The sequence below is a fragment of the Boleophthalmus pectinirostris genome, unplaced genomic scaffold, assembly GCF_026225935.1.
Source record: "Boleophthalmus pectinirostris isolate CB_2022bp ecotype Guang Dong unplaced genomic scaffold, ASM2622593v1 HiC_scaffold_2, whole genome shotgun sequence".
Taxonomy (NCBI): Eukaryota; Metazoa; Chordata; class Actinopteri; order Gobiiformes; family Gobiidae; genus Boleophthalmus; species Boleophthalmus pectinirostris.
In genome coordinates, this window is record NW_026571152.1 from 3,886,118 (window position 1) to 3,911,770 (window position 25,653).

General features: G+C 40.5%; 1 protein-coding gene across 1 annotated transcript in view; it reads right to left on the reverse strand.

The window, feature by feature from the left end:
- Nucleotides 1–25,653, reverse strand: part of nell2a (neural EGFL like 2a) — a 306,967-nt gene that overhangs the window by 50,930 nt on the left and 230,384 nt on the right. Inside the window, exons 17-18 of the mRNA XM_055155733.1 lie at nucleotides 13,034–13,174; nucleotides 2,481–2,674 (exon numbers count right to left, since the gene is read on the reverse strand). Of these exons, the coding sequence (XP_055011708.1) occupies nucleotides 2,481–2,674; nucleotides 13,034–13,174 (335 nt within the window). The remainder of the gene's footprint in view (nucleotides 1–2,480; nucleotides 2,675–13,033; nucleotides 13,175–25,653) is intronic.

Sequence of the window (25,653 nt, forward strand, 5' to 3'; positions counted from 1 at the left end):
AACAATTTTGGAAATGCAGTTTTGCATTTTGGGTCCTACTTCTCCTCTAGATGTGACAGCAAGTCAAAATAAAATATAGAAATATACTAAAACAAAAATAGTGTATGGAAACGGTGAAAAGATTGTGATGATTGACAGGACATAGGGTTATCTGTTGCATATGGGTGAGTTGTGAGAGAAAGGTATAATTATATAAATGTATATGTACAAGTAAAAATTAAATTATTACTGTATTCTACATTTTATTTTTTTAATATTATAAGCAACTTTTTTTTTCTTTTCTTTTTTTTTTTTTTTCAACCTAAATAGACAAGTTCACGGACAAACAGGAGTAATTGTGATCTAATCCCACACAAAGCAGAACCCACGTGATTGGTTGAATTATATGTTGGGCCTCACATTAATTGAGCAGTTATTGGGGTAAGTGCATATTATTTCTATTTTTCCATGGACCCCGTCTTTAAAAGGCTCTGAGGCTCTGCAGAGGTCTTATGATTATAGAGCGCTGAAGAACTCTGAATGAAAGGTTACAATACACTTAATCACACACCGCAGCCACACGCAAAGTACTGTAATTTTCAAATGACGCAGCCATTATGAGGCGAGCCAAAGTCAAGACCAGGGCAACGTTACAGATCAGACCTTTAAAATGTACCAAAAGTAAAAAAAAAAAAAAAAGTGACATCCTAATCTCTGTCTTTATATTACACGACATCATAAGTGTACAGAGCAGTCTGGGGTTTGTAGTACGGCACAACTGGACATTACTGTTCAGCAGCATTAGCAATATTATTACATGTTTATTAAATAGTAATAGTAGTGATAGTAGTAATAGTACTAGTAGTGGTAGTTGTAGTTGTAGCAGTACTCTAGTACCAGTGGCAGTGATGGTAGCAATAGTGGTAGTAGTAATAGTAGTAGTAGTAGTCTAGTACCAGTGGCAGTGGTAGTAGTAGTAGTAGTAGCAGTAGCAGCAGTAGTAGTAGTGGGGTTTGTAGTATGACACAGCAGGACTGAACTGTTCAGTAGTATTACCATCATCATTATTAGTTTATTAAAGGGAGTATATAATGTGTAATATCTTCACATTATCTTACAATAGTGCTGTAGTATATATTGTAGTACTTTGCTCTGTGCGTGTTTGAGTACTTGAGGCTTGAGAGGTCGCGGTGGTTGAGTAGCTGCTCTGTATTTGCCTGCCTTTATTCAAAACTATTCTGACATACATGAGCGGTTCAAAAATATCATGAAACCATTTTCAAAAATAAAAACATGAACATTTAATTTGTTGCTTGCTACTGTGAAATGAAACTATCCATGGATATAAATCTGATCCTTTTTGTGTGAGAAGCACCAGCAGAAGGGTTAGTAGTAGTAGTAGTAGTAGTAGTAGCAGCAGTAGTAGTAGTAGTAGTAGTAATTGTCTAGTACCAGTGGCAGTGTGAGTAGCAATAGTGGTAGTAATAGGAGTAGAAATAATAGTACTAGCAGTCTAGTACCAGTGGCAGTAGAGTAGCGCAGCAGTAGCAGTAGTAGTAGTAGTAGTAGTAATTGTCTAGTACCAGTGGCAGTAGCAGTAGAAATAGTGGTAGTAACAGTAGTAATAGGAGTAGAAATAATAGTACTAGCAGTCTAGTACCAGTGGCAGTGGAGGTAGCAGCAGCAGCAGTAGGAGTAGGAGTAGCAGTAGTAGTAGTAGTAGTAGTAGTAGTAGTAGTAGTAGTAGTAGTAGTAGTAGTAGAATAGTAATCTAGTACCAGTGGCAGTGGCGGTAGCAGTAGTAGAAGTACTAGTAGTAGAAGTAGTAGTAGTTATCAAATTGAGCCTTAGTGATTTTCAAATGAATATTTGCTGTAAACAAAAAGTAACTATTTGAAACACTGTGTAAGTTTTTGGTCGGGGTCCGCCACCTGCTTCTTCCTATGGAGATGTCATTGCTCTGCCTGAAATGTTCCACAGTGTGACATTAAACATCTCAACCTTACATTTACTGAATTACAGGTGGTTTAATAGCTCAAACATACCTAGACAATAGACATTGTGACTGTGAGCGGGGTCACCTCTCCACAGATCTGACCTGTAACTTGGTCTGGTTTGGTCTCCATGAAGGGACATAGAAAGGTTTAATGCCATACTGTGAAACATTTCAGACAAAGCAATAACATAGAGAACAGTGATTGACGGACCCTCCACCAGAAAAGTTACACAATGTACCTTTAAGAGAACGTGATAACAGAGAATACATGTGACACAGTCAAGTCTCAGCTGAGTCAAGAATAATACAAATCTTATTAAAAGTATTACTGATCATTTAAACATTATGCAACTTATCTGTCCTGACGGCGGCACCTTCTTGTCTTCATACACATCAGTAAGTTTTTTCAGACAATGAAGAATAATTTCCTGGGAGACAAGTAGGCGTCTCCTTCCACCACCGAAGTACACGTTTAACTAATGATCTACAGTGTGTATTTCCGTACCTGGCAGGAGCAGACGGAGCAGCGGTCGCTCTCCAGGACCCAGATCTGGCCGCTGTGCTTGACCTTGTTGTCATGGATACAGTCTCCGGTGCAGTTGTGTCCGTGGGGGCAGCGGCAGTCGTACCCCCCCTCCAGGTTAAAGCACACCGTGTCGTTGGCGCACGTGTTACGGCCCGTTTTACACTCGTTAATGTCTGAAAGGAGAAAAACAGAATTCCAGTTTAGAAGCGGTGATTATAGGACAGAAGACATGCTACAGAGCTGATGATAAAAGTGCACTAAGTCACTTTTCTGGTAGAGAGTGAGCCGCCTGCTTGTTTCCATGGAGATGTTATTGCTTTGTCTGGAATTTTCCATCGTAGAGCATAAAACTTACCATTGGGATAAGAGACAGGTCAGACTATGGAGAGCCGACCCAGTTTATGTTTGATTAGTTTTTATAGCAAAAATATTTAACAATTAAGATTAGAGCATGTTAACATGTTAATTTTGCATTAACTAATTAAATCATTATCGCCAGTGTTGGGAAGGTGACTTTTCAAATGTATTCCCCTACAGATTACAGATTACATACCCCAAAATGTAGTTTGTAACGTAATCCATTAAATTACTTAAAGTGAGTAACGTAATCTGAATACTTTGGATTACTTGATTTGCTGTCGAGAAGCAAAGACAAGGATATCGTAACATAAGATGTTTTGTCTGTTAAAAGAAAATAAAAAGCCCAGACTTTACTGAACCAAATTAAAAATATTATTCATGGTTTAGCATGGTTTAGTCCTGTTTTAGTCCTGGTTTAGACCTAGTTTTAGTCCTGGTTTAGTCCTGTTAAATCCTGTTTTAGTCCTGGTTTTAGTTCTGGTTTAGTCCTGGTTTAGACCTGGTTTAGATCTAGTTTGGACCTGGTTTTAGTCCTGGTTTAGATCTAGTTTAGACCTGGTTTTAGTCCTGGTTTAGTCCTGGTTTAGACCTGGTTTTAGTCCTGGATTAGATCTAGTTTAGACCTGGTTTTAGTCCTGGTTTAGTCCTGGTTTAGACCTGGTTTTAGTCCTGGATTAGATCTAGTTTAGACCTGGTTTTAGTCCTGGTTTAGTCCTGGTTTAGACCTGGTTTTAGTCCTGGATTAGATCTAGTTTAGACCTGGTTTTAGTCCTGGTTTAGACCTGGTTTAGATCTCGTTTGGACCTGGTTTTAGTCCTGGTTTAGATCTAGTTTAGACCTGGGGATATCGCCCAAAATGTGAAAACAGGAACATACCGCCGTGTAATCCATTTACTTCAACAAAGTAACTGTAATCCAATTACCACTCACTGAAACAGTAACTGTAACTGAATACAGTTACTCATAATTTGTACTCTGATTATGTAACTCCAGTACATGTAATCTGTTACTCCCCAACACTGATTATCGCCGGCAATTATTTTAACGCCATTAAAGCAGTTTTTTTTTTTTTTATTTTTTATTTTATTGTAAACATCTGTTGCTCACTGGCTTTTATTTTGAAAAAGTCCACCGTGAGCATTTCTTTAAGTTTCACGTCTTTTCTTTACACTTGTGTCACTTTTTTCTGACCACGTGAGATGCAACGTGTCCGAGCCTCCACGGGCTCCTAGCTCTGGCCTGGCCGTGGGCTCCGAGCCTCGGCTCCAGTTCACAGGTCTTTCTCTTTCTTCCTCTTCCAGACGTCCCTGTGGCGTCCAAATAGAGGTGTCCAGTGTGGTTTTCGTGGTCTCGCTTACATAATGCTATCACAGGGTATTCGCAAAGGCCCGGAAGATGTCATGATATGATCCCGCCCATAACTCAAGGAAACATGATTGGCTAAGACAACTGTCAATCTCAAATTCATCTCCACAATGACTTGTATTGCACGGGCCTTTGCTACAGGAAGGGGAAGTCCTGCAGGTGTTTGTTTAGTTCAGTCCTGCAGGGGGAGTCGCTGATTTACCCAGATACCACTGAAAAAATAATTGTGATTGGTCCATTTCCATTTCATTATATTAACCTTTTGTTTCCCAAGAAATATCAGTCCAAGTTTATAACAATGATCTAGAAATTATTACTAGTGTCGTGTTTATTACTCACTGAATAAAAACTATTGAAAAAGTATATTAGTACAAAAATTTATTCAATATTTTTTCTTGGGCCTTCAGAAAACCTTGAAGGCTCTGATTGTTCCCCTCTGAAAGAAATGCTGTTTGCACAACAAATGTTTGGCTCTTTCATTTACATTTCCAATAAAAGTCGCGATACACTACTTTTTTATTCATGCATTGGTTTTGCGTAAAATATGTGATTAAACCATTGGTGTCCAAACTTTTTTCATCAAGGGCCATATATCTAAACACAGAAGAAACAGAGGGCCGATCGAGGGCCGTAGACTGATGCTCAGTACAGGGAATAATTGAAATATGTGCATGTTTAACACGTTAGAATGAGCCGTCAGTCTTTATGCTAAGATCCTTAAAACCACAAATGAAATATTAAATACTGGTTTTATCAAGGTAGATTTTCAAAAAACTTGTAGTAAAAAAATATTTTTTAATTGATGCAAGGTCATTTGGGCCAATTCACCTGGAAGCCTGAGGGCCAAGAAAAATTTTGTCTGAGGGCCACATTTGGCCCCCGGGCCATAGTTTGGAAATGCCTGGATGAATCACACTCAAACTCATGCTATTAATGCAATTAATATTTTTTATTTTTGCTCAGCCCTAATTAAAATCGGTGCTGCTGAATATTAATGCCACACTGTGGAACATTCCAGGCAATTCAGTAACATTTCCATAGAGACATGCAGGTGGAGGAAGGGAGACAGAGGAGCGAGAGGATATACTGTATGTGTGGAAGAACTCTGAGCTACAAGAGGAAGAGGAGACTTATTATTTCACTGATTTGAGGAGAAAAAAAAAAAAAAAAGACTCATCAAACCAGAATGAAAAGTTTGGCACTAAGACACTAAATCCCCCTAAGCTCGATTTGAAAACGTGCTAAAATATAAAGCCACAGACACATTTGCCAATTACCAGTCTTCTCTGCGGGAGCTGAGACTGACAGATGATTGACAGCGCCAATATCCAATCACTGTCATGGATCCATCAAAGAGTCTTAACTCTTCTCTGCACATAATATGGGCGGATTACAACCAGCCAGCTACACTTGAATATCTTCAGCCGCCCTTTATGTTGCCATTTTAGTCCAAGGAGTTCAAGTTTCCTGTGACTTGTTGTACCTGGACATGGGACACAATTTATATCAAAACTGTCAGGAATATTTACAGATAGATTAGTATTTTTGAGATACTTTTGGACGCTTATCCTGTAGAATAAATGATCATAATTCATGTGGCTTTAAAATACCTCAAAAAATGTATCAAACCCCCAGCAGAGGGCGCTAGGACTGTGTCTGCCCGTGTATTGAAAATGCACACAGGGAAATCCAAAGCCAGGTGAGAATCAGCTCAAAGTCGACAACAGTAACCACTTTGTCAACCGTTATGATCGAGAATTTTTAGCACGTTTTGAAATCTCTTCACTTTGTTAACAAAAACTCAAAAAGACCAGATTGAAAATGGATTATGTGTCAACTACTTCCATTTTACAACTTTAGCTGGAGCGCTGCAGGGCTGGCCTCACCAAATATTGTTGTTTTTTTTGTTTTGTTTTTCCAAATCAAATTGAATTTCCTAGACATAACTATAATAATCAGTTCCAAAAAACAAGTAAAAATGTATTCCTCTGGAGTCTGCCGCTTTACTGACACAGGACCGGCTGTACCTCGTCGTTAAAAACACTCAGACATTACACTGATGATTAGAAAAGCCTGAATAGCGACCTTGATTGAAATGTGATTAATTGCACTGCCCAGAGCTGATGTTTTGGCGTGAAAATATTAGAGATGAGACCATTTCAAAAGCTGCATTTGGCATCATTTATGGGCCTCGATTGCATCAAGAAGGGCAGATGTAGAATGCAAAAAAGCAAAATTTAATTCGATGTAAAACTTTTTTTTTTAACAGTGAATAGACAGTATAAAGTGATATATAAGTGTTGATTTACAGGCCAAAACAAAGCCTCTAAGGCTATGTTCACACTGCAGCCTGAAGTGACCCAAATCCAAATTTTTGGCTTCTATGTTCCTGTATCTGATCTTTTAATGACAGTCTGAACCACACAGATCCGATTTTTTCAAATGTGACCCAGGACACTTGGATATGTGCTCCTGAAACCGATACATATCTGATCTTTTGACATGTGACTTCAGTGTGAACGGCCAAAGTGCATTCATCCACCTACACGTTATCAACAAGACACAAACGTCACTATTCTGCTCTGAAGTAGGCGAAAACTGTTAATGAACTCAGTGTCACTGAAGTGAAGCACATCACCACTCACCACTCTTGGCTCCGTCTCCACATCCACACGTTCCTTTCAATGGACGTCGCTGCCGCTGCCCCACAAAACACCACGACCAAAAACCTCGTCCTTCTCCTTCTCAATCTCCTCTTTAAAACAAGTAAGTTGTTCATGTTCTGGCTCCGGTTCGAGAGGAACTTTAAAATCTCCAGGTGCTCAATGCTGCGTCCATGTTTGGACAACTTCTGTAAACACAGAGACGCTCACTGTGGTTGACGTCATTGTGTCTCCAGTGTCACATGCGGGACACTTTCGGGCCGTTTAACGTTCACACTGGAGTCACATACAAGTCAAATTTAATTGGAAATGTGAACGACCTCACAAAAACATTGGATTTCACAAAAAAATCTGAATTGAGCATTAAGGCCTGCAGTCTGAATGTAGCCAAATATTACCACAACATCCACTTTGGTCACATGGTATAAGACCTTCATTGGGCCTAATAAAACATAAACCATGACTTCATTCACACTGAACAAATAATTCAGGTTTAGTAACTACAATAACGGCCTGTACCTGATTTTTTCTGTGTATTTGAGCAAAATGTGTGTCACTGCAGTACTTGTTATTGCACTACAGTAGATATTGTACATGTAATGAACAAGGACTGAACCAGGTCTGAACCTGGACTGAACCAGGACTAAAACAGGACTAGACCAGGACTAACCAGGTCTAAACCAGAACTGAACCAGGACTAATTTTGGACTTGAGAGAGGAAGAACCCCGAGCCAGTGGAGCAGGGTGTCTGTAAAGCGCAATCGGGCGACAGCCGCACTTCACCCCAGGGGGCACGGAGCTCTGCCCAGGTCCTTTGTCCTGTGGCCACCAGACAGTCTACACAAGTGCACCTCCAGGCCGTCATGATACTCAGGCCTGGTTTAGTCCCGGTTTAGTCCTGGTTCAGTCCTGGTTCAGTCCTGGTTTAGTCCTAGTTTAGTCCTGGTTTAGTCCTGGTTCAGTCGTGTTTAGACCTGGTTCAGTCCTGGTTCAGTCCTGTTTAGTCCTGGTGTAGTCCTGGTTCAGTCCTGGTTCAGGTCTTTATAGGACAGTAGTGCAGATGTCATGAGTCTATGCAGTTTGTTTTCACCAGTGCCAGTAGCTCCAGTTTGACATTTGTAGTATTTTATATATATATATATATATATATATATATATATATATATATATATATATATATATATATATATATATATATATTTTTTTGTTTTGTTTTTTTATATATCTCAAGCCGGGAGAAGTGTGTGGACGGCGTACCCCCACGTACCACGACCACTACACCTCTGGGCACAACTATGTTCTGTTGTGACGTTGTGAAAAGCACTTCACAATTCATACTGTTAAGTCAGGAATAACTCTGGACCACGACAAACACTTTACAACGAACAAGTTCTGTTATTCTAAACTGTAAAACTGCCTGTGTGAAGGTTCATGTATGTCCGTGCTTATTAAAAGTCCACAAAAACCTGACCCCTGTTAGAACGCTGTTACTTCATCACGAACATACCTCGAGTTGTGTCTTATTTTGTTTGTTGCGTTTGTTATTATAAAGCGTTAGTCAAACTTTTGTCCACAAAGAATCCAAGTCTATCTTTATCACTCTCCTGCATCCTTCAAAAACAGCGGCACGTCTAAAAATACTCCAACCACAGCATCACAACATCTTCTTCTTCTGCTCTGTGTGGGCCCTCAACCTAGAAACCCACTTTTGGTCAAATTACAACTCGGAGCTAAAACAGGGGAGGTTTGGAGGGCTGCTTTGACAGGTGACATGGGGTCAAAGCGTGTGTGTGTGTCCATGTGTGTGTGTTGTGTGTGTGTGTGTGTGTTGTTAGCGTGCAGCGGAGGAGAAGGCTGGGGGGATTCTGACAGTTTACACTTCTCCGTTGGACGATACAGAGGAAGAGGAGAGAAATGAACAAGCAGACTTCAAACAGGAAAAATTCACTGATCTGAACGGAGAATGGACGGGAAAAGTGTGGTTTATAATGAGCGGGTCAGACATGCTGTGAAGCCATGCAAACCTTGTGACTTTTTTTTTATCTGAATAGGGAATAAAAATAATATACAGTTTGGATATTTTGGATATTTTTTGATGATAATAATTCAACTTTCGATGTTCAGTGATAGTGTGGAAGGCAGGCACAGGCAATACACGCATCAAGAATCTCAGACTTCAGGTCATTGTGCAGTGCATACTGGGAAGGATTTTCCGAAAAAGTGAGCACCAAACCTCCATGTTTGATTTTACAGTGGGACGTGTCTATTGACAAAGCTGATCTTTTCAAGTCAAGTCATCGCTTTTGTTTCTGGTTCTGATATTGTCATATTTTAGTTTTGGGATTCAGACATCGTTAATTGTGTGGTTGTTGGATCCTAACAGCGGAAAACGGCTCGAGAAATTGGTTTGCGAACTCCTTTAATGCAAAAGGAAATCAGATGTGTGTGACTGCAAACCTCTGTTCAAACTGTTTCTCTTCCCAACGGAATTGAAAAATAGTGAAAGGCGAAAGCGATGGGCAGTACTGATCCATGGGAAAGACGAAAAAGGAAACCTTTGACTGCCTAAATCATCCCGAGTTTGCAGCGAACATTTTGTATGTGGAGCGACATCAAAGCGGGATCCCGTTTGTTAAGTGAGAGGTGCAGAAGACAAACAGGCCGAGCTGCACTTTCTTGTTCTTGTAGTTTCACAGCAACATTAAGTCTTGGTCTCTTTGCAGTGGAAGGTGTTTCTTGGCGAACAGCTGGTGCCTCTCGCTTTGGCATTGACTTTTTTAATTTGTTACCAAGACTAAGTGAGGGATCAGGGTTTTGCTTTGATGGCGCGATGTGTTTCGTGTTGTGTTTTTTCCTGAAGCTACAATCGTCACTACTTCGATTAACTTTGTAAAAAATCGGCGAAAACACATCCTTGAATCCTATTGGTCAGTCTAGTGTGGGTTGTAGTGGATCTCACCTATCGCAGCCTCTGTTTAGATGTGAAAACCGACCGAAAAATCACGTCTTTAGTGATACAGGGGAGGTGTCAAAACACGTCATTAAGGAAACAAGGGGGGGGGGGGTCGTCAAATGTTGTCTTCACGGGGTAAAGAGTTAACATTTAAACAAACTTATACAGACGATTGAGAAGACTGAACACAAATGCCCTGAAAAGAAAATCGGATTTTGCACATTACAAACTGCAAGTTGTGAAATCTGCAGCGGAAAGTAGAAATCGAGCAGTAGAAAGAAAGTTTGGAGTGAGAGAGAAACTTGCATGAAACTTTCCTGAAGTCACTGGATGGATGGACAAAGTCTGGACTTCAGTGGCACCGAAACCATCCTGTCGGGATTCAGAAAGACCCAAATAATTCTAACTGGAACTGATGCTGAGTCTGACGACAGCGACACAGAAGAGGAAGCAACGCTCTGTTTACCTCCAGAGGTTGAGTTGTTCAGAAGTGACACCGAGGATGAAGAATTGAATGGATTTATTGATTTGGAGTGAGATGGAGAGTTTGATAAACTTGTTCTGTTCTGTTGTGTATGTTATAGTTTATCTGAAGAACTGTTCATATGTGACGTTAACAGTCTGTTGTTCTCTCTTATATTGTTATTACTAGAACTTCACTTTCAACATGAAATGTCGGCTCCTGGTCTCTAATTTTATAAAGAAAATTTCCCCAAAAAGTACAACTTATAGTCCAGTGCAACTGATATATATGTTTTTCTTCTTCATTACACATTTTTTGGCTGGTGCGACTTATACTCCTGAGCGACTTAAAGTCCGGAAAATCCAATAACTTAGTGAACTCACTTGTGAATTCTTGCGCAGTCTAAAGAAACAAAATTTTATTGTTTGAAAATGCAGAATAAAGAGTCTGATATGCTGCTAAAATCTGTTTTGGCTGTTTGAGGAGGTCCACCCCGCCTCTTTTCACTATCTGAAAAAAGCAGTTCTAAAGCTGATCCTTTGTGCATGTGAATATTGATCTGCCAAAGGGTTTGTGAGATCTACACAACACTTAGATTAGATTAAAATATGGACTTTCTCCTTCTCCTCACGATTCTCCTTTTATAATTTGATGCGCACTCTTAAAGGTACACGGCATTACATTTGTGGTAGAGCATCTGTTACTTACTGGTCTCCATGAGGATTAATGCTTTCACTGGAATGTTCCAGGGTATGACCTTAAACACAGTTTTCTATAGCAGTTGTTTTTTGTTTTGTTTTTTTTCTTCTGTGTTTCTGTTTCTCAAAAAATACAATAATCTCTCTGTCAATAGGGTTGCCTCTCCACAGATCTGACCTGTAATGTAGCCTGTAGTTGTCTCCCTTGAGATAGATACAGTAGGTTTAATCTATGCTGTGGAACATTTTCTTAACATTCTATAAACTCACAGTATTTCTCCTCAAAAACAAAAAAACAAAAACAAAAAGACTCTAGTATGAGGTAAGTACTTTTTATGATGTCACCAGCTACTTTCTGCTTTTTCACTCTGACAACATGACAATAACTCTTGTTCAAATAAAATGATCTAATCAAATAAATGTGACATTAGCAAAGTGTGTTATGGGTCTGTGTACCACTCATTCTTTTCATTTCAATTAAGAACAAAATACAATAAAATGGGAAAATAGTTTGTTATTTCATGACTCTGGTGCTCCCCTCCCTCTTTTCCCCCGTGTGTGCGTGTGTGTGTGTGTGTGTGTGTGAGTGTGTGTGTGTGTGTGTGTGTGTGTGTGTGCGTGTGTGTGTGTGTGTGTGTGTGGGCGGAGTCTCCTTGGACCTCTGACTCACCTGCGAGCAATCATCTACTTGAGACCTGCTCACCTGCGAGACTCTGCCAGATTGTTTTCAACCAACACACGGTGAACCTCTTGGCTCCTCAACCTCGAGTTTTTTGCCACTTACCTTTTTGCCTCGACGTTTTACTTACCTGCCCTCTCTGCCCTCCAGTGATCCTGCTGCCACGCTCCGAGCCACGCCCCGAGCCACGCCCCGAGCCACGCCCCGAGCCACGCCCCGAGCCACGCCCGAGCCACGCCCCGAGCCACGCCCCGAGCCACGCCCCGAGCCACGCCCCGAGCCACGCCCCGAGCCACGCTCTCATTATACCAATTGTAAAATAAATTCTCCTTTTTCATTTTTGTGAACTGCTCTGCAGTCCATTTTTTGGGTCCCTCCATTGTTGCGCCACATAACATTTCGGCCTCTATTTCCAATATTTAATGTAAACTTTCTTTAGAATAACACCAATCAAAAAAACGTCATCGTGCCTCTTTCAATTTTGATATTTTATTCTCTTATTTGCCTCTAAAGTTCTGCTGCTAGAAGAACTTACTGGAAAAATATTTGCAATTTTGTGGACAAATATTTCCTTTTCTTTTATAGCGGCTCGTTTACTTTCATGTCTTAGAAAGTCATTGTTGAACTCCGTGACGCTCAGTTAGTTATGTTCATAGAACTATAATAAAAAGTTTTTTATTATAGTTCATAGAACTAAAATAATGTTTTAAAATTATAGATCCATGATTGACAGTGAATTCACATACAGAACTTCAGTGTGAATAAACCAGAGAGAATAAAATATGAAAACTGAAATAGGCACCAAGACTGACTGACTGGTATTATTTGAAATAAACTTTGAATTAAATATTGTGAATAGAGGTCAAAATCTGTTTTGTTTTTTTTGTTTGTTTTTTTTTGTTTGACACTAAATTGGAATATTGAAATAACAGTTTTCCCATTTTATTGTTTTTCGTTCTTCACTGAAATTCAAAAGAACAAATGGTACGTGGACCGTGAAGCTGGTTTAGAACATTTGAAAAGTGGAGAATAATGTAAAAGTCAGTGAAATGTCTCTAGTGTTATGCTCATTTAGTACAACATTGAGGTTTACAATGAACAAAATGTTACATAATAATCTACATGTTTATAGTTTAATTCTAAACACCCTAAAACACAGATGCATCTCCTTTAAAGACATTTTAAAAACCTATTTTGGAAATGAACATGTGTGTATCTGGTTCATTAAAGAGGATCTTGTGCCTTTAGCTCGTCTCTGTCTTTCCTCCTTGACCTCCTTCTCGTCGGCTGCATTGTCCTGTACTGTAACAGTGATAATAGAGATAGATGGCGCGGACTCGGAGGCACTCACCGACGCACGACTCCCCGTTGGCGGAGAAGAGGCCGTTGTCGTGGTAACCGTCGCGGCATTCGCAGTGGTACCATCCGGGCAGGTTCACACACGTGGATTTACTGTCACACTCCACGAAGCCGTCCACGCACTCATCGATATCTGTGAGGAGGAGGAGGAAGAGGAGGGTTATTACTGAAAGACCTGTATTTTTCCTCATCAAAAACATGATTTAACAGAAAAAAGTTGTTCTGAGAGTCACAGAGTCCACATTGCCCGTTGGTTACATTGTACTTTGCCATGAAATATTTAAAAGGTAAAGTCACAAATGTTGAACCAAACAACTCACTGTATTAAATATGTTTGGTCTATAGGCAAGTTTCAGCTGACGTCATTGTTATTAAAAGCCGGCGTTGCATGCTGGGAAATATTTTGGTCGGAGGCAAGAAACAAGATAGCGGTCAAAGACAGTGCGTAACCTCGTGTATTTATCCCTGATAATGGTAAATTCCTGCTGCATTATCGGATGCACAAATAGAAAGCACGGAAGAAGGAAAATGTCTTTTTCGTATTCTGAGTGAAAAGAACCACTAACGGTGAATTAAATGGCTTTCAAACATCCGCAGAGCAAACGTAGAAGATCCTAACAAACCGTGGACTCCAACAAGTTCAACAACACATCGAGACTCTTGGAGGTTTTCATCTTTTCTGCTGTGAATGGCCCAGGAGTTTCCACCAAGTCATTGTGGATATCGCCCAAGTGAATATTTGTCCAGGTAGTTGGCGATTCTGACCAGAAATTTGGTTTGGTCCACCTTTTGTCGGGGTTGAAAAGGGTGATTTGGCTCCATCGATGCTTATGACCAATTTCTGGTCAAATGGTCTTGGGTCCTCTGCCGTTAGAGTGGATAAATAACCGGGATCAATACCCTTTACGTGCTTTCTCGCTCCGTCTGTCATGGTGAATTAGTGTTTATTGCCGCCAACCAAAATAATTCCCAGCATGCAACGTGCGCTTTTGTCAACAATGAAACTCGCCTATAGAATGTTGTGATGTCGTCTGAAACCACCTACGGGATTTGGGAAAAGCTTAATAAACCAGTTATCCCCATTAGCGGAGCATTACATACGTCACGACCAAATAGCAGTGACTGGTTAAATGAAAAAAAAGTACCTGCCTACCATCGAATGAACGAATCCTAACACTGTGAGGTCAGACGGTTTCCACAAAGTGTTTAGGACAGCTGTACCGTGAGACCTAGACTACAATTTTTCAAAAGCAGTTCAACTACAATTATATAAACAGGTATAAGCACAAGTATATGTATAAGTAAATCCTCTGCTATCCACAAGTAAACAGAAACTTTTCTCTTCTTGTTTTATTGTGATGTGTGCAGAGAGGAGACAGGACGGAGATTAGACCAGTGTCCCGTGCACAGTGTGTGTGCACAGTGTGTGTGTGTGTGTGCCGGGGACATTCCTATGGAGATGGATGTGTAATGGATAAAGCCCAGGAGCAGTGTGAGTGTGCTCCTGGCTCCTGACGCTGCATCGATCTGACACGGCTCTGAAGCACGAGGACATCCATATCAATAAGTGAATGAGGGAAATGAATTCATCTCATAACAAGCACAACTTCAAATGCCATTACTGCGCCTGTTCATGGATCTTAGCCTCCTCTTATAGGTGACATTTTCAGGACTTTTCATTGCATTTTATGAATCTACAATGGACAAGTCCAACAAAGTCCCTTCAATAATATTAATCCATGGATTTCAGAGTGATGTAAATCCAACAGTTGCCATAGAAATGAAGAGTTCAGAGTCAAATGCTCCTTTTGTCCTTTTTGAATGGTCAGCCATCCTCACAATGGCATCATATGTTCACAATCTCTAAGTGAAGGAGTCATTTCAGAAGGAGGGCAGAGGCTTATAAAACTCTACGGGAGAATCGCTGTTTTTGAAAGAAATCTACAAACTCCAAATCCACAAATGTTGAACCTGACCATTACTAGTGAGAGATTAGCTTCACAAACGTGTCATTAGTCTTATGTTTTAAGACCATTAAACTGACAACAATCACGGCTTTGTGGTTGGATAATGGCACCACTTTCTGAAAATGTACAATGAGTGTGTTGTATATATAGTGTGTTTACAGTGAGTGTGTTGTGTGTATACTAGGGATGGGCATTCGATGAAATTTTCTTAATCGATCGTCGGAAGAATTAACGATCGATTATCGATTAATCATTAACGTTTTTATATTAAAATGATCATCATTATTATTACTATCTGCACTACTAATCTGCATAAATAAATTCAACTTTACGACATATAAACTGTAACCACTCTAGATCCACATCAGCCCGTTTGACATTATAATGTGTTTAATTCAGTTTTGTGCAACTCTCACAGAAACAAAACTTAAAACAGCATGGCTAATTTGCATAAACTAAGCGAAGATAAAACTCCAGCTCTTGTGTCATTGATGCAGTCAATTTCTGTCAGATTAAAAGACATGACTCAGGTGAATACAGGTTAGTGTGACCAGATTTGTGTTTGTCAAAACCAGGACACCGTACGGGGGGAGGGAGGTGGGGACTCGTCATCCACATTGCGCGACTCTCACCTGGAAAAACTTTTTCCCACTGGACACAGAAACATATGTGCTGCTTTATACACTGTGCACATGGACTCACACTTGTCCCGAACGCAACAGAAAGCCTGGAATTTCTTGTACAAATCATCGTTAAATACACATTTGTGCTTCAGTACGTTGCAGACTGACCCACTGTTTGTGTCTCGCTCCTTCTGATGCAGAGACACATGTACACACCTGTTTGGTCAACTTACCTACATTCGGTTTGTCAATTAAAATGAACATAATCAATGAAATTCTTAATGATCAATTATCGATTAATCATGCCCATCCCTAATGTATAGTGTGCTGGTTTTATGTACATTTGTGTGATTGTTGTTGTATTTTTCTGTGTCCTGTAGATGATTTCACATCAACCTGCTGAGGGACTGAAGAGCGGTACAGAGCGGGTATAGAGTGGGTACAGAGCGGGTATAGAGTGGGTACAGAGCGGGTACACAGTGGGTACAGACAGGTATGCAGTGGGTACACAGTAGAGTGGGTACAGAGCGGGTATAGAGTGGGTACAGAGTGGGTATAGAGTGGGTACAGAGCGGGTACACAGTGGGTACAGAGCAGGTATGCAGTGGGTACACAGTGGGTGCAGAGTGGGCACAGAATGGGTAGAGAGCAGAACAAAAATAAATAAATGTATTTCCACACTGGTCGGGTTTCTGCTCCTCTCCACCGCACAAGGACAAACCAACCACTGTAATGTTTGAAGCAACATTTAATTAAACTAACAGTGCGACTGACACACAAGAGAGAGACAGAAAGAGGGAGGGAGGGATGGATGGAGAGAGGGAGAGAGGAAGGAAAAAGAGAGAGCGAGGAGAGAGACAAAAGGAGAGGGCAAAAAAGTAGAAAAGGGAGAAAGCGAGAGAAGTGAAGAGGGTGAGAAAGAGGGGAGACACTGGGAGGAGGAAGGAGAGGGGAAGAAAGAGAAACAGAGACAGAAGAGGAAGAAGGAAGAGAGTAAAAAAGAAAGAGAGAACCATTGTCTGTATAAAGAAGTGGAGTAAGAGAGCGTGACCTCACCCACAGCGTTCAGCTCCACTCCAATGAATTTTAGGAATAGGAATTTGTTAATGGACAAAACAGAGAAATAAAAAAACACCAGGATCATGTGGAGCAGGTTAATACGAACATTTTAAAACCGAAACGACGAGGCTCACAGCAGCAGTTACCAGTGTTGGGAATGTGACTTTTAAAATATATTCCCCTACAGATTACAGATTACAGACTACATATCCCAAAATGTTGTTTGTAACGTAATCCATTAAATTACTTAAAGTGAGTAACGTAATCTGAATACTTTGGATTACTTGATATTGTCATGCTTTTTAAAACTACATGAATGTACCAACCACATCCTGAAAATTCTTGTTTGTTCAGTCTTTACTTAACCACGTTATAAATATTATTGATACAGAAATTATTTTTATGAGATCACTGCTGCTTTAAATTATGTTCACCTACTGTTACTGTCATATTGTATTAGTTTACTCCTGGTTTTAGTCCTGGTTTTAGTCCTTGTTTAGACCTGGTTATGGTTTAGTCCTCCTGGTTTAGTCTGTTTTAGTTTTAGTTGGTTTAGTCCTGGTTTTAGTCCTGGTTTAGTCTGTTTAGTCCTGGTTTAGTCCTGGTTTAGTCCTGGTTTGTCCTGGTTAGTTTTAGTCCTTTGGTTTAGTCCTGGTTTAGTCCTGGTTTAGTCCTGGTTTTAGACCTGGTTTAGTCTGGTTTAGTCCTGGTTTCAGTCCTAGTTTAGTCCTGGTTTAGTCCTGGTTTTAGTCCTTGTTTAGACCTGGTTTAGTCCTGGTTTAGTCCTGGTTTTAGACCTGGTTTAGTCCTGGTTTAGTCCTGGTTTAAACCTGTTTTAGTCCTGGATTTAGTCCTTGTTAAGACCTGGTTTAGTCCTGGTTTAGACCTGATTTTAGTCCTGCTTTAGTCCTGGTTTTAGTCCTAGTTTAGTTCTGGTTTAGACCTGGTTTTAGTCCTTGTTTAGACCTGGTTTTAGTTCTGGTTTAGACCTGGTTTTAGTCCTGGTTTAGTCCTGGTTTAGTCCTGGTTAGTCCTAGTTTAGACCTGTTTTACCTGTTTAGTCCTGGTTTAGTCCTAGTTTAGTCCTTGTTTAGACCTGGTTTAGTCCTGGTTTAGTCCTGGTTTAAACCTGTTTTAGTCCTGGTTTTAGTCCTTGTTAAGACCTGGTTTAGATCTGAATTTAGTCCTAGTTTAGTTCTGGTTTAGACCTGGTTTAGACCTGTTTTAGTCCTGGTTTTAGTCCTAGTTAAGTTCTGGTTTAGACCTGGTTTTAGTCCTGGTTTGGTTTAGTCCTGGTTTAGTCCTGGTTTAGTCCTGTTTTAGTCCTGTTTAGTCCTAGTTTAGTTCTGGTTTAGTCCTGGTTTTAGTCCTGGTTTAGTCTGGTTTAGTCTGGTTTAGTTAGTTTAGTCCTGTTTTAGTCTGGTTAGTTCTGGTTTAGACCTGTTTTAGTCCTAGTTTAGACCTGGTTTAGTCCTGGTTTAGTCCTGGTTTAGTCCTGGTTTTAGTCGTGGTTTAGCCCAAAATATGAAAACAGAAAAATACCGCCATGTAATCCATTTATTTCAACAAAGTAACTGTAATCCAATTACCACTCACTGAAACAGTAACTGTAACCGAATACAGTTACTCATAATTTATACTCTGATTACGTAACTCTGGTACATGTAATCTGTTACTCCCCAACACTGGCAGTTACAGAGGGAGGAGCCACAATATTCCAGTTGAAGTCAAGCCAGGGTCAGGAGGAGCCTATTTGGAACGTGGAGAATCGCTGTGTCCATTTCTATATACAGAGAGAACGGAGAGAAACAGAAAGAAGAAGGAAGAGAGTGAGGAGAGGAGAGGAGAGGAGAGGGAGAAGAGAAAGAGCGAAGGAGTCAGTTATTTGAGCGGGGCTAAGCGTTCTCTGATTAAAAGTGCTGACGTTGGCCGTGATGACTGTTTTATGATACACAATCCTTTGCTCTCATTATGAAAATGGCTGAGTGCTTTGACCTTCCCAGAGCGCCCGACCCTGCCCAGAACCCACCCTCACCCAACCCCTCACCCAACCCCACCCTCGGCGACAGGCGGGTGCTCCGGCCCCAGCAGCGTCTGTGTAATGGGATTAAGATCTATGGCCTAATGAGCCAAAGCCTTTTAATAGAATCAGTGCAGCAGATTAGGCGTTCATCAAATGTCGCTCAGATTAACCCTAATCTATTTCAAAAGCAACATATTTGTCAAGACCGTATCACATCCAACTGGACTCAGAACACTTTTATTAAACACGCAACATAGTTCAAATCAGACTAAACCGCTGTAATCAAGAGCATTTTCTGTGAATCTATCTACATTTCTTTACATAATTATGCAAACTTCAGCTCAGTCTTATTAGAAGAATATATGTTCCATGGTAGGTAGTGTTGGGAGTAACGCGTTATAAAAGCAACAAATTACTGTAATGTGTTGCTTTTTGCTGTAACGCAGTAATGTTCGGCATTACAGGGAAAAGAATTGTAATATTTGACTCGGTACAAATGTCAGTTACGCGCGTCACAGTGCATTTTTAACCTGGATTGAAGTGGTGGCTTTGTCTTCATACAAATTTGCTAAAATCAACATGATACCAGCAGCGGTGAAATGCCAGAGACGCGCCCACGTAGACCGTCAGGTGACCGTGGGCGAAAAGACGACACAGAACTCCACGCTCCACTTGCAGACAACCTGTTCCACAGGCTCGGGGTTCTCTCAGGGGCGGACCTAGATTCCAAGTTCTAGTCCAAGATTAGTCCAAGATGGCTGCGTTCAGACTGCAGCCTGAAGTGACCCAAATCCGATTTTTTTTGGCCCCTATGTGACCTGTATCTGATCTTTTAATAACAGTCTGAACGACACAGATCAATTTTTTTCAAATGTGACCCAGGACACTTTGAAATGTGCTCCTGAAACTGATACATATCTGATCTTTTGACATGCGACTTCAGTCTGAACGGCCAAAGCACATTCATCCACCTACACGTTATCAACAAGCCACAAACGTCACTATTCTGCGCTGAAGCAGGTGAAAATTGTTGAGTGTGTTGTATGTAGTGAGCGTGTTGTGTGTACAGTGAGTATGTGGAGTTTGTGTGAATGTTGTTGTACTTTTCTGTGTCCTGTAGATGACTTCACATCAACCTGCTGAGAGACTGAAGATGGAAATGAGCCACGCTGCTATAATCTTTACAAATTTACATTTTTTCATGTTCACTAATATGTGCTGTTCCTTTACAAATACATAAATAATAAATAAGAAGACATACAGGACCCTCCACCACAAATATTACACCGTGCATATAGATTTTAAACTATAAAAAACAGAATTTCAAGTTCTAAAACTGATGTATTTGCTTCAACAGAGAATCCATGCACAGAACACACGCACTACAGCAGCACTGAACTAAATAACTAAACAAACAGACTAAAATAGACTGTTATAATGAAATGCCAGCATCCCTCTTGTTCCACATTTTCTTTGTGAATATAGTGTCTTTTTGTGCTGAAGCGTGCTGCTCACTTTGGGCTCATTAGAGAAGCGTGTGTGGCCCACCTGAGCTCCCCCCTCAGGACACAGTGTGTGTGAAAGGAGCTCTGTTTCACACACTCACACACACACACGTGAAGCCCCATCTCCCCGGGACACACATTCAAACGCGCTCTTTGTCGCTTCTCAGATTCAAAATGATGAAAGCACTGTTCATTCTGAAAGTCGTTTTTTTTCTTTATTTGAGAATATTCTCTTAATGCTGTTAAAGAGGGATTATAACCATGTGAAAACTGACCCCAATACATATGTTTAAAGTTTCATTCAAGAAGCTTTTCCTGCTACTTTAAGATGATGACTTTACATTTTATTTGTTGTAAACCTTCCTGTTCAAAACATTGTGGCATTTCACTGTAGTAAGCAGCAGAGAGTCTTTTATTTTATGACTAGGTGACACTTTTAGAACCATAACTTTATCACTTGAAGTCTTCATTTTAAAAGATGCAACTAAGTAAAGGGATGTGGGCGGAGACAGGAGGCAGGTGAATATAGAAATATTCCATTTGTCTTTCATTGATAATAGGCAAAAACGTCACGTCATGTGTTACTGTGGACATTCAGCACAGCCCCATAATGACACGAGGAGAACCTGGAAACTCTAGTCCTGTTTTAGTCCTGGTTTAGTCCTGGTTTAGACCTGGTTTTAGTCCTGGTTTAGATCTAGTTTAGACCTGGTTTAGTCCTGGTTTAGATCTGGTTTAGGTTTAGACCTGGTTTTAGTCCTAGATTTTAGTCCCTGGTTTTTTTAGTCCTGGTTTTAGTCCTGGTTTTAGTCTTTTAGTTTTAGTTTAGTCCTGGTTTTAGTTTAGTCCTGGTTTAGTCCTGGTTTTAGTCCTGGTTTAGTCCTGGTTTAGACCTGGTTTTAGTCCTAGTTTTAGTCCTGGTTTAGTCCTGGTTTAGTCCTGGTTTAGATCTAGTTAAGACCTGGGGATATAGCCCAAAATGTGAAAACAGGAAAATCCATTTATTTCAACAAAGTAACTGTAATCCAATTACCACTCACTGAAACAGTAACTGTAACTGAATACAGTTACTCATGATTTGTACTCTGATTACGTAACTCCAGTACATGTAATCTGTTACTCCCAACACTGCCCCTGTCCCAGCTTTATTTGAACGTGTTGCAGGCATCAAATTGAAAATGACTGAATATTTGCATAAAAACAATAAAGTTGATGAGTTTGAACATTAAATATCAGGTCTTTGTAGTTTATTCAGTTCAATATAGGTTGAAAAGGATTTGTAAATCATGGTATTCTGTATTTTTTGTAAGTTTTACAGAACTTCATTGGAATTAGGGTTGTACTATGTAAGAAATATTAGTCTTAACGAGTACGTCCAGGTTTATATATCAGGACTACACCAGTGTAAAATAGTCTAGAAGTCGACACACATTTGTGTTAATCAAAGCTCGTCTTAATGAGAACACTGAAGCTGCAGTCAGATTCAACTAACACACAGAGAGTGACGTGAGGGGCTAAAAATACCAGAGCTTTATTTGAACAGTTTCATTCAGAGGTCTGTGACAACATCAGGTTAGAAGAAGAAAGTTGATCTTGTTATTGCTTTGCCTGGAATGTTCCACACTTCTGCAGAAACATGTTCTATCTGGAATTTATAGAATTACCTTGAAAAACCTCCACAGATCTGACCTGTAACGTGGACTGGTGTCATCAGCTGCTTGTCTCCACGGAGATACACAACTTTAATTATGCCTGTCACAATAACACATTTTGAAGTATTCTGAATAATATAGACCAGGGGTTTTCAAACTGGGTGAATGTGAGTCTCCCTTTAGAGAAAGTAAAGACAACCCAGCCCCAACTCATAATATATGAGGCTCCTTTTAACATCTCTGAACATCAGGAGGACATCAGGACTAAACCAGGACTGAACCAGGACTAAAACCAGGACTAAACCAAGACTGAACCAGGACTAAAACCAGGACTGAACAAGGACTAAACCAGGTCTAAACCAGGTCTAAAACCAGGTCTAAAACCAGGTCTAAACCAGGACTAAGCCAGGTGTAGAACCAGGTCTAAACCAGGACTAAACCAGGACTAAACCAGGTCTAAACCAGGTCTAAAACCAGGTCTAAACCAGGACTAAAACCAGGACTAAACAAGGACTAAACCAGGACTGAACCAGGACTAAAACCAGGACTAAACAAGGACTAAACCAGGACTAAACCAGGACTAAAACCAGGTCTAAACCAGGACTAAAACCAGGACTAAACAAGGACTAAACAAGGACTAAACCAGGTCTAAACCAGGGCTAAAACCAGGTCTAAACCAGGACTAAGCCAGGACTAAAACCAGGTCTAAACTAGAGCTAAACTAGATCTAAACCAGGATTAAACCAGGTGTAAAACCAGGACTAAACAAGGACTAAACTAGGACTAAAACCAGGTCCAAACCAGGTCTAAACCAGGTCTAAAACAGGTCTAAAACAGGATTTAACTAAATCATGCTGTGTGGACGTGTCTCTTCTTCTATCAATAATATTTTTAATTTGGTTCAGTAAAATCTGGGCTTTTTTATTTTCTTTTATCAGACAAAACATCTTATGTTACAATTTCCTCGTCTTTGTTTCGCTACAGCAAATCAAGTAATCTAAAGTATTCAGATTACATTACTCACTTTAAGTAATTTAATGGATTATGTTACAAACTACATTTTGGGGGATGTAATCTGTAATCTGTAGGGGATTACATTTGAAAAGTCACCTTCCCAACACTGTGTGAGTGGGGCCGCCTCAGATATTTATGTAATTTAATCTGGTTTGGTCTCCTTGATGATAAACGGTTTAATATGCTGTGATACATTCTAGACAAAGCAAAAACAAGTGACAGGCCCTTCAGCAATAAAGTTACACAATGCACCTGTAATTAGAAATGTACTATTTTTATTTCTGTTTGAAAACTACAAAAGTGAATGACACGCAAGCGTAACCTCGACAACAAATGCAGCGCTAAAGCCTAAAAGAGCGGGACGGCAGCACACAGCTCCATCTCCTGTTCGTTAAAGTGAGTGGCAGGAGGAACCAGGGCAGCCTCATCTTCAGGGAGCTCTCGGAGGGGGCAGCGGGGGAGGAAGCGCACCGTTCTGGGCTTGTTACCGGCTCCGCTCCCCCTCTCTCCTCTCCCGCCCCGGAGCCTGTATTCTGTCCATCTCGCACTTAAATCTGCACAAACGCCCCCCCCCCCCCCCCTCTCTCGTTCTGGACAGGAGTCTGAGGGGGTGTCTGTATTTTCTCGTCGTTTCTCTTTGGTGTGTCCTTGGCTCTGTCCCTGTTGCATATGCTGATCCCGCGCAGGTTTTATCATGTGTTATAATGTTGTGGTGCAGGTTTGGCTTTCAGTCTGGGCTTTAAAGGGCCCATCTCAATGCAAAATCAACTTTTCAGAGCTTTCTACCTTCTAAGGCTGTGTTCAGACTGCAGCCGGAAGTGACGCAAAATCAAATAAAAAACAAATAAGGATTCATTTTTTCAGTTTTCGATTTTGCGTTTAAATGAAAAATGGAAAAAAAAACGATAACGACCGTTTCCCGATTACGTGACTTAAACTGCAATGCCGGACTGAACCAGGACTAAACTGTTTTCAGTCCTAGTCTGGTTCCGGTCTCAGTCCTGGTCCCAGTCCTGGTCCCAGTCTCAGTCTCAGTCCTGGTCTGGTCCCGAACCTGGTTCAGTCCCGGTTCAGTCCTGGTTCAGTCCAGCATCGCAGTTTAAGTCACGTAAACGGGAAACGGTCGTTATCCATTTTTTCCATTTTTCATTTAAACACAAAATCGAAAACTGAAAAAATGAATCATTATCTGTTTTTTCATTTTGGTTTTGGAGACAAATAATACAAAAATGGTTGTTTTTTGGTTTTCTTATTTTTGGTTTTATAATGAAAAACGAATGAACGAATGACACACAGATTGAAACGCTGTCTCCTTTTAATGCTCCTGACATTCCACCAAACTCAAGAAGTCGTGTCACAAACTTCAACAGACCATAAGCCCCGCCCACTGCAGCAGTAAAATATGAATCAAAACATCTGAAAAATAACAGTTCAGCAGCAAATTTTACCACACAATTCTAAATTTCAAGCTCAGTTTCTAAAAGAATAGGAGGGCAGGAAGTGAAGACAAACACGACAAACACGGCTCTGGAGAACACAGATATGGAGAATCAGATCTTATTGAAAATGAGAGAATTTTCAACTGAAGTAAAAGATTTGCCGACAATCGAGGCAGAGGAGATCACGAACTATTTAGCTCTTCAGACATCGTTCTACACCAGACAACAGATGAAGACAAAGTACAAACGTTTGGAGGGATATAACTTTTTTTGTGAGTGGATGGGTCCTCAACCTTGGTGCAAAACGCCTAAATGATCATTATGGTTTGGTCTTTGCCGGGGTGAGTGTTTCTCTTATTTTATGTGTATAGACGTTATGGGAAAAACTGCAGTGTATCGGCAGTGACCTCTATCTGAACTATTTAATGTCAACAAACGTCGTTAGTCGCCCTCAGTCGTTAATGATTCGTTTATGTTTAGGTAAACCACAAAAAACAATTTAGCTTTGTAACAAACCTTTGTCAAAGTGTTCACTGCAGACACGAGCATTAACGAATTCTGCTCCTCCCGACCGCTAACACGTTTCTAATCCACTTTTTACGGCGTTGTTCTGTCGGCTTTTCCCATTTCTGACCTTTGTGGACGACTATATTCGATACTCTAAAAAAATTGCTTTTCCTTCTCTCGGTTAGAACGATTGGCACAGCCGTAAACTACACAACACATCGGCATTTTCCTCCAGTCAGTTCACTTCCTGATCCTCCATCTGATTTTGCGTGCTGACAAACGTAGCCCTGTGACGTCACGTGAAACCCAGATATTGTGGAGATATGCAAATGTAATGTCTTTTCTATAAAACCTGCAGCAAAAAGATAGTGGAAGAAGATCAGAAACTCGTAATACGATGTTCTGAACAAGAGAATGTTGTGGAGGGAGGCAGATCCGTCATTTCACAGTCCATTCATGTTGAGTGTGAAACCTGAACAACAGTCAGACTCCTGCACACTGCTGTCATCATGTTACAAAACATCTGATCACACACAAACCTGCGAGAAAGACTGATTCTACTGCTGTTCAAACGTTGCTTTGCGTCTGAAAAACTTTTCTAGAAGAATTGAACACTGGCTAAGTTCCAAAGAGCTGAGAACAAGGTAGACAGACTTAAAAAAAACACAACTTCCTCCTTACACAGTTTGAAAATGAGGTACTCCGCTTTAACAGAGAGTAAACAGAGTTAAACAGGGTGCAGTCTTTAGCTCCGGTTTGTGCGTTTAATCCCTGACATTTGGAGATTTTCATTCACGGGTCGATATCATAAATCCGGGACTTT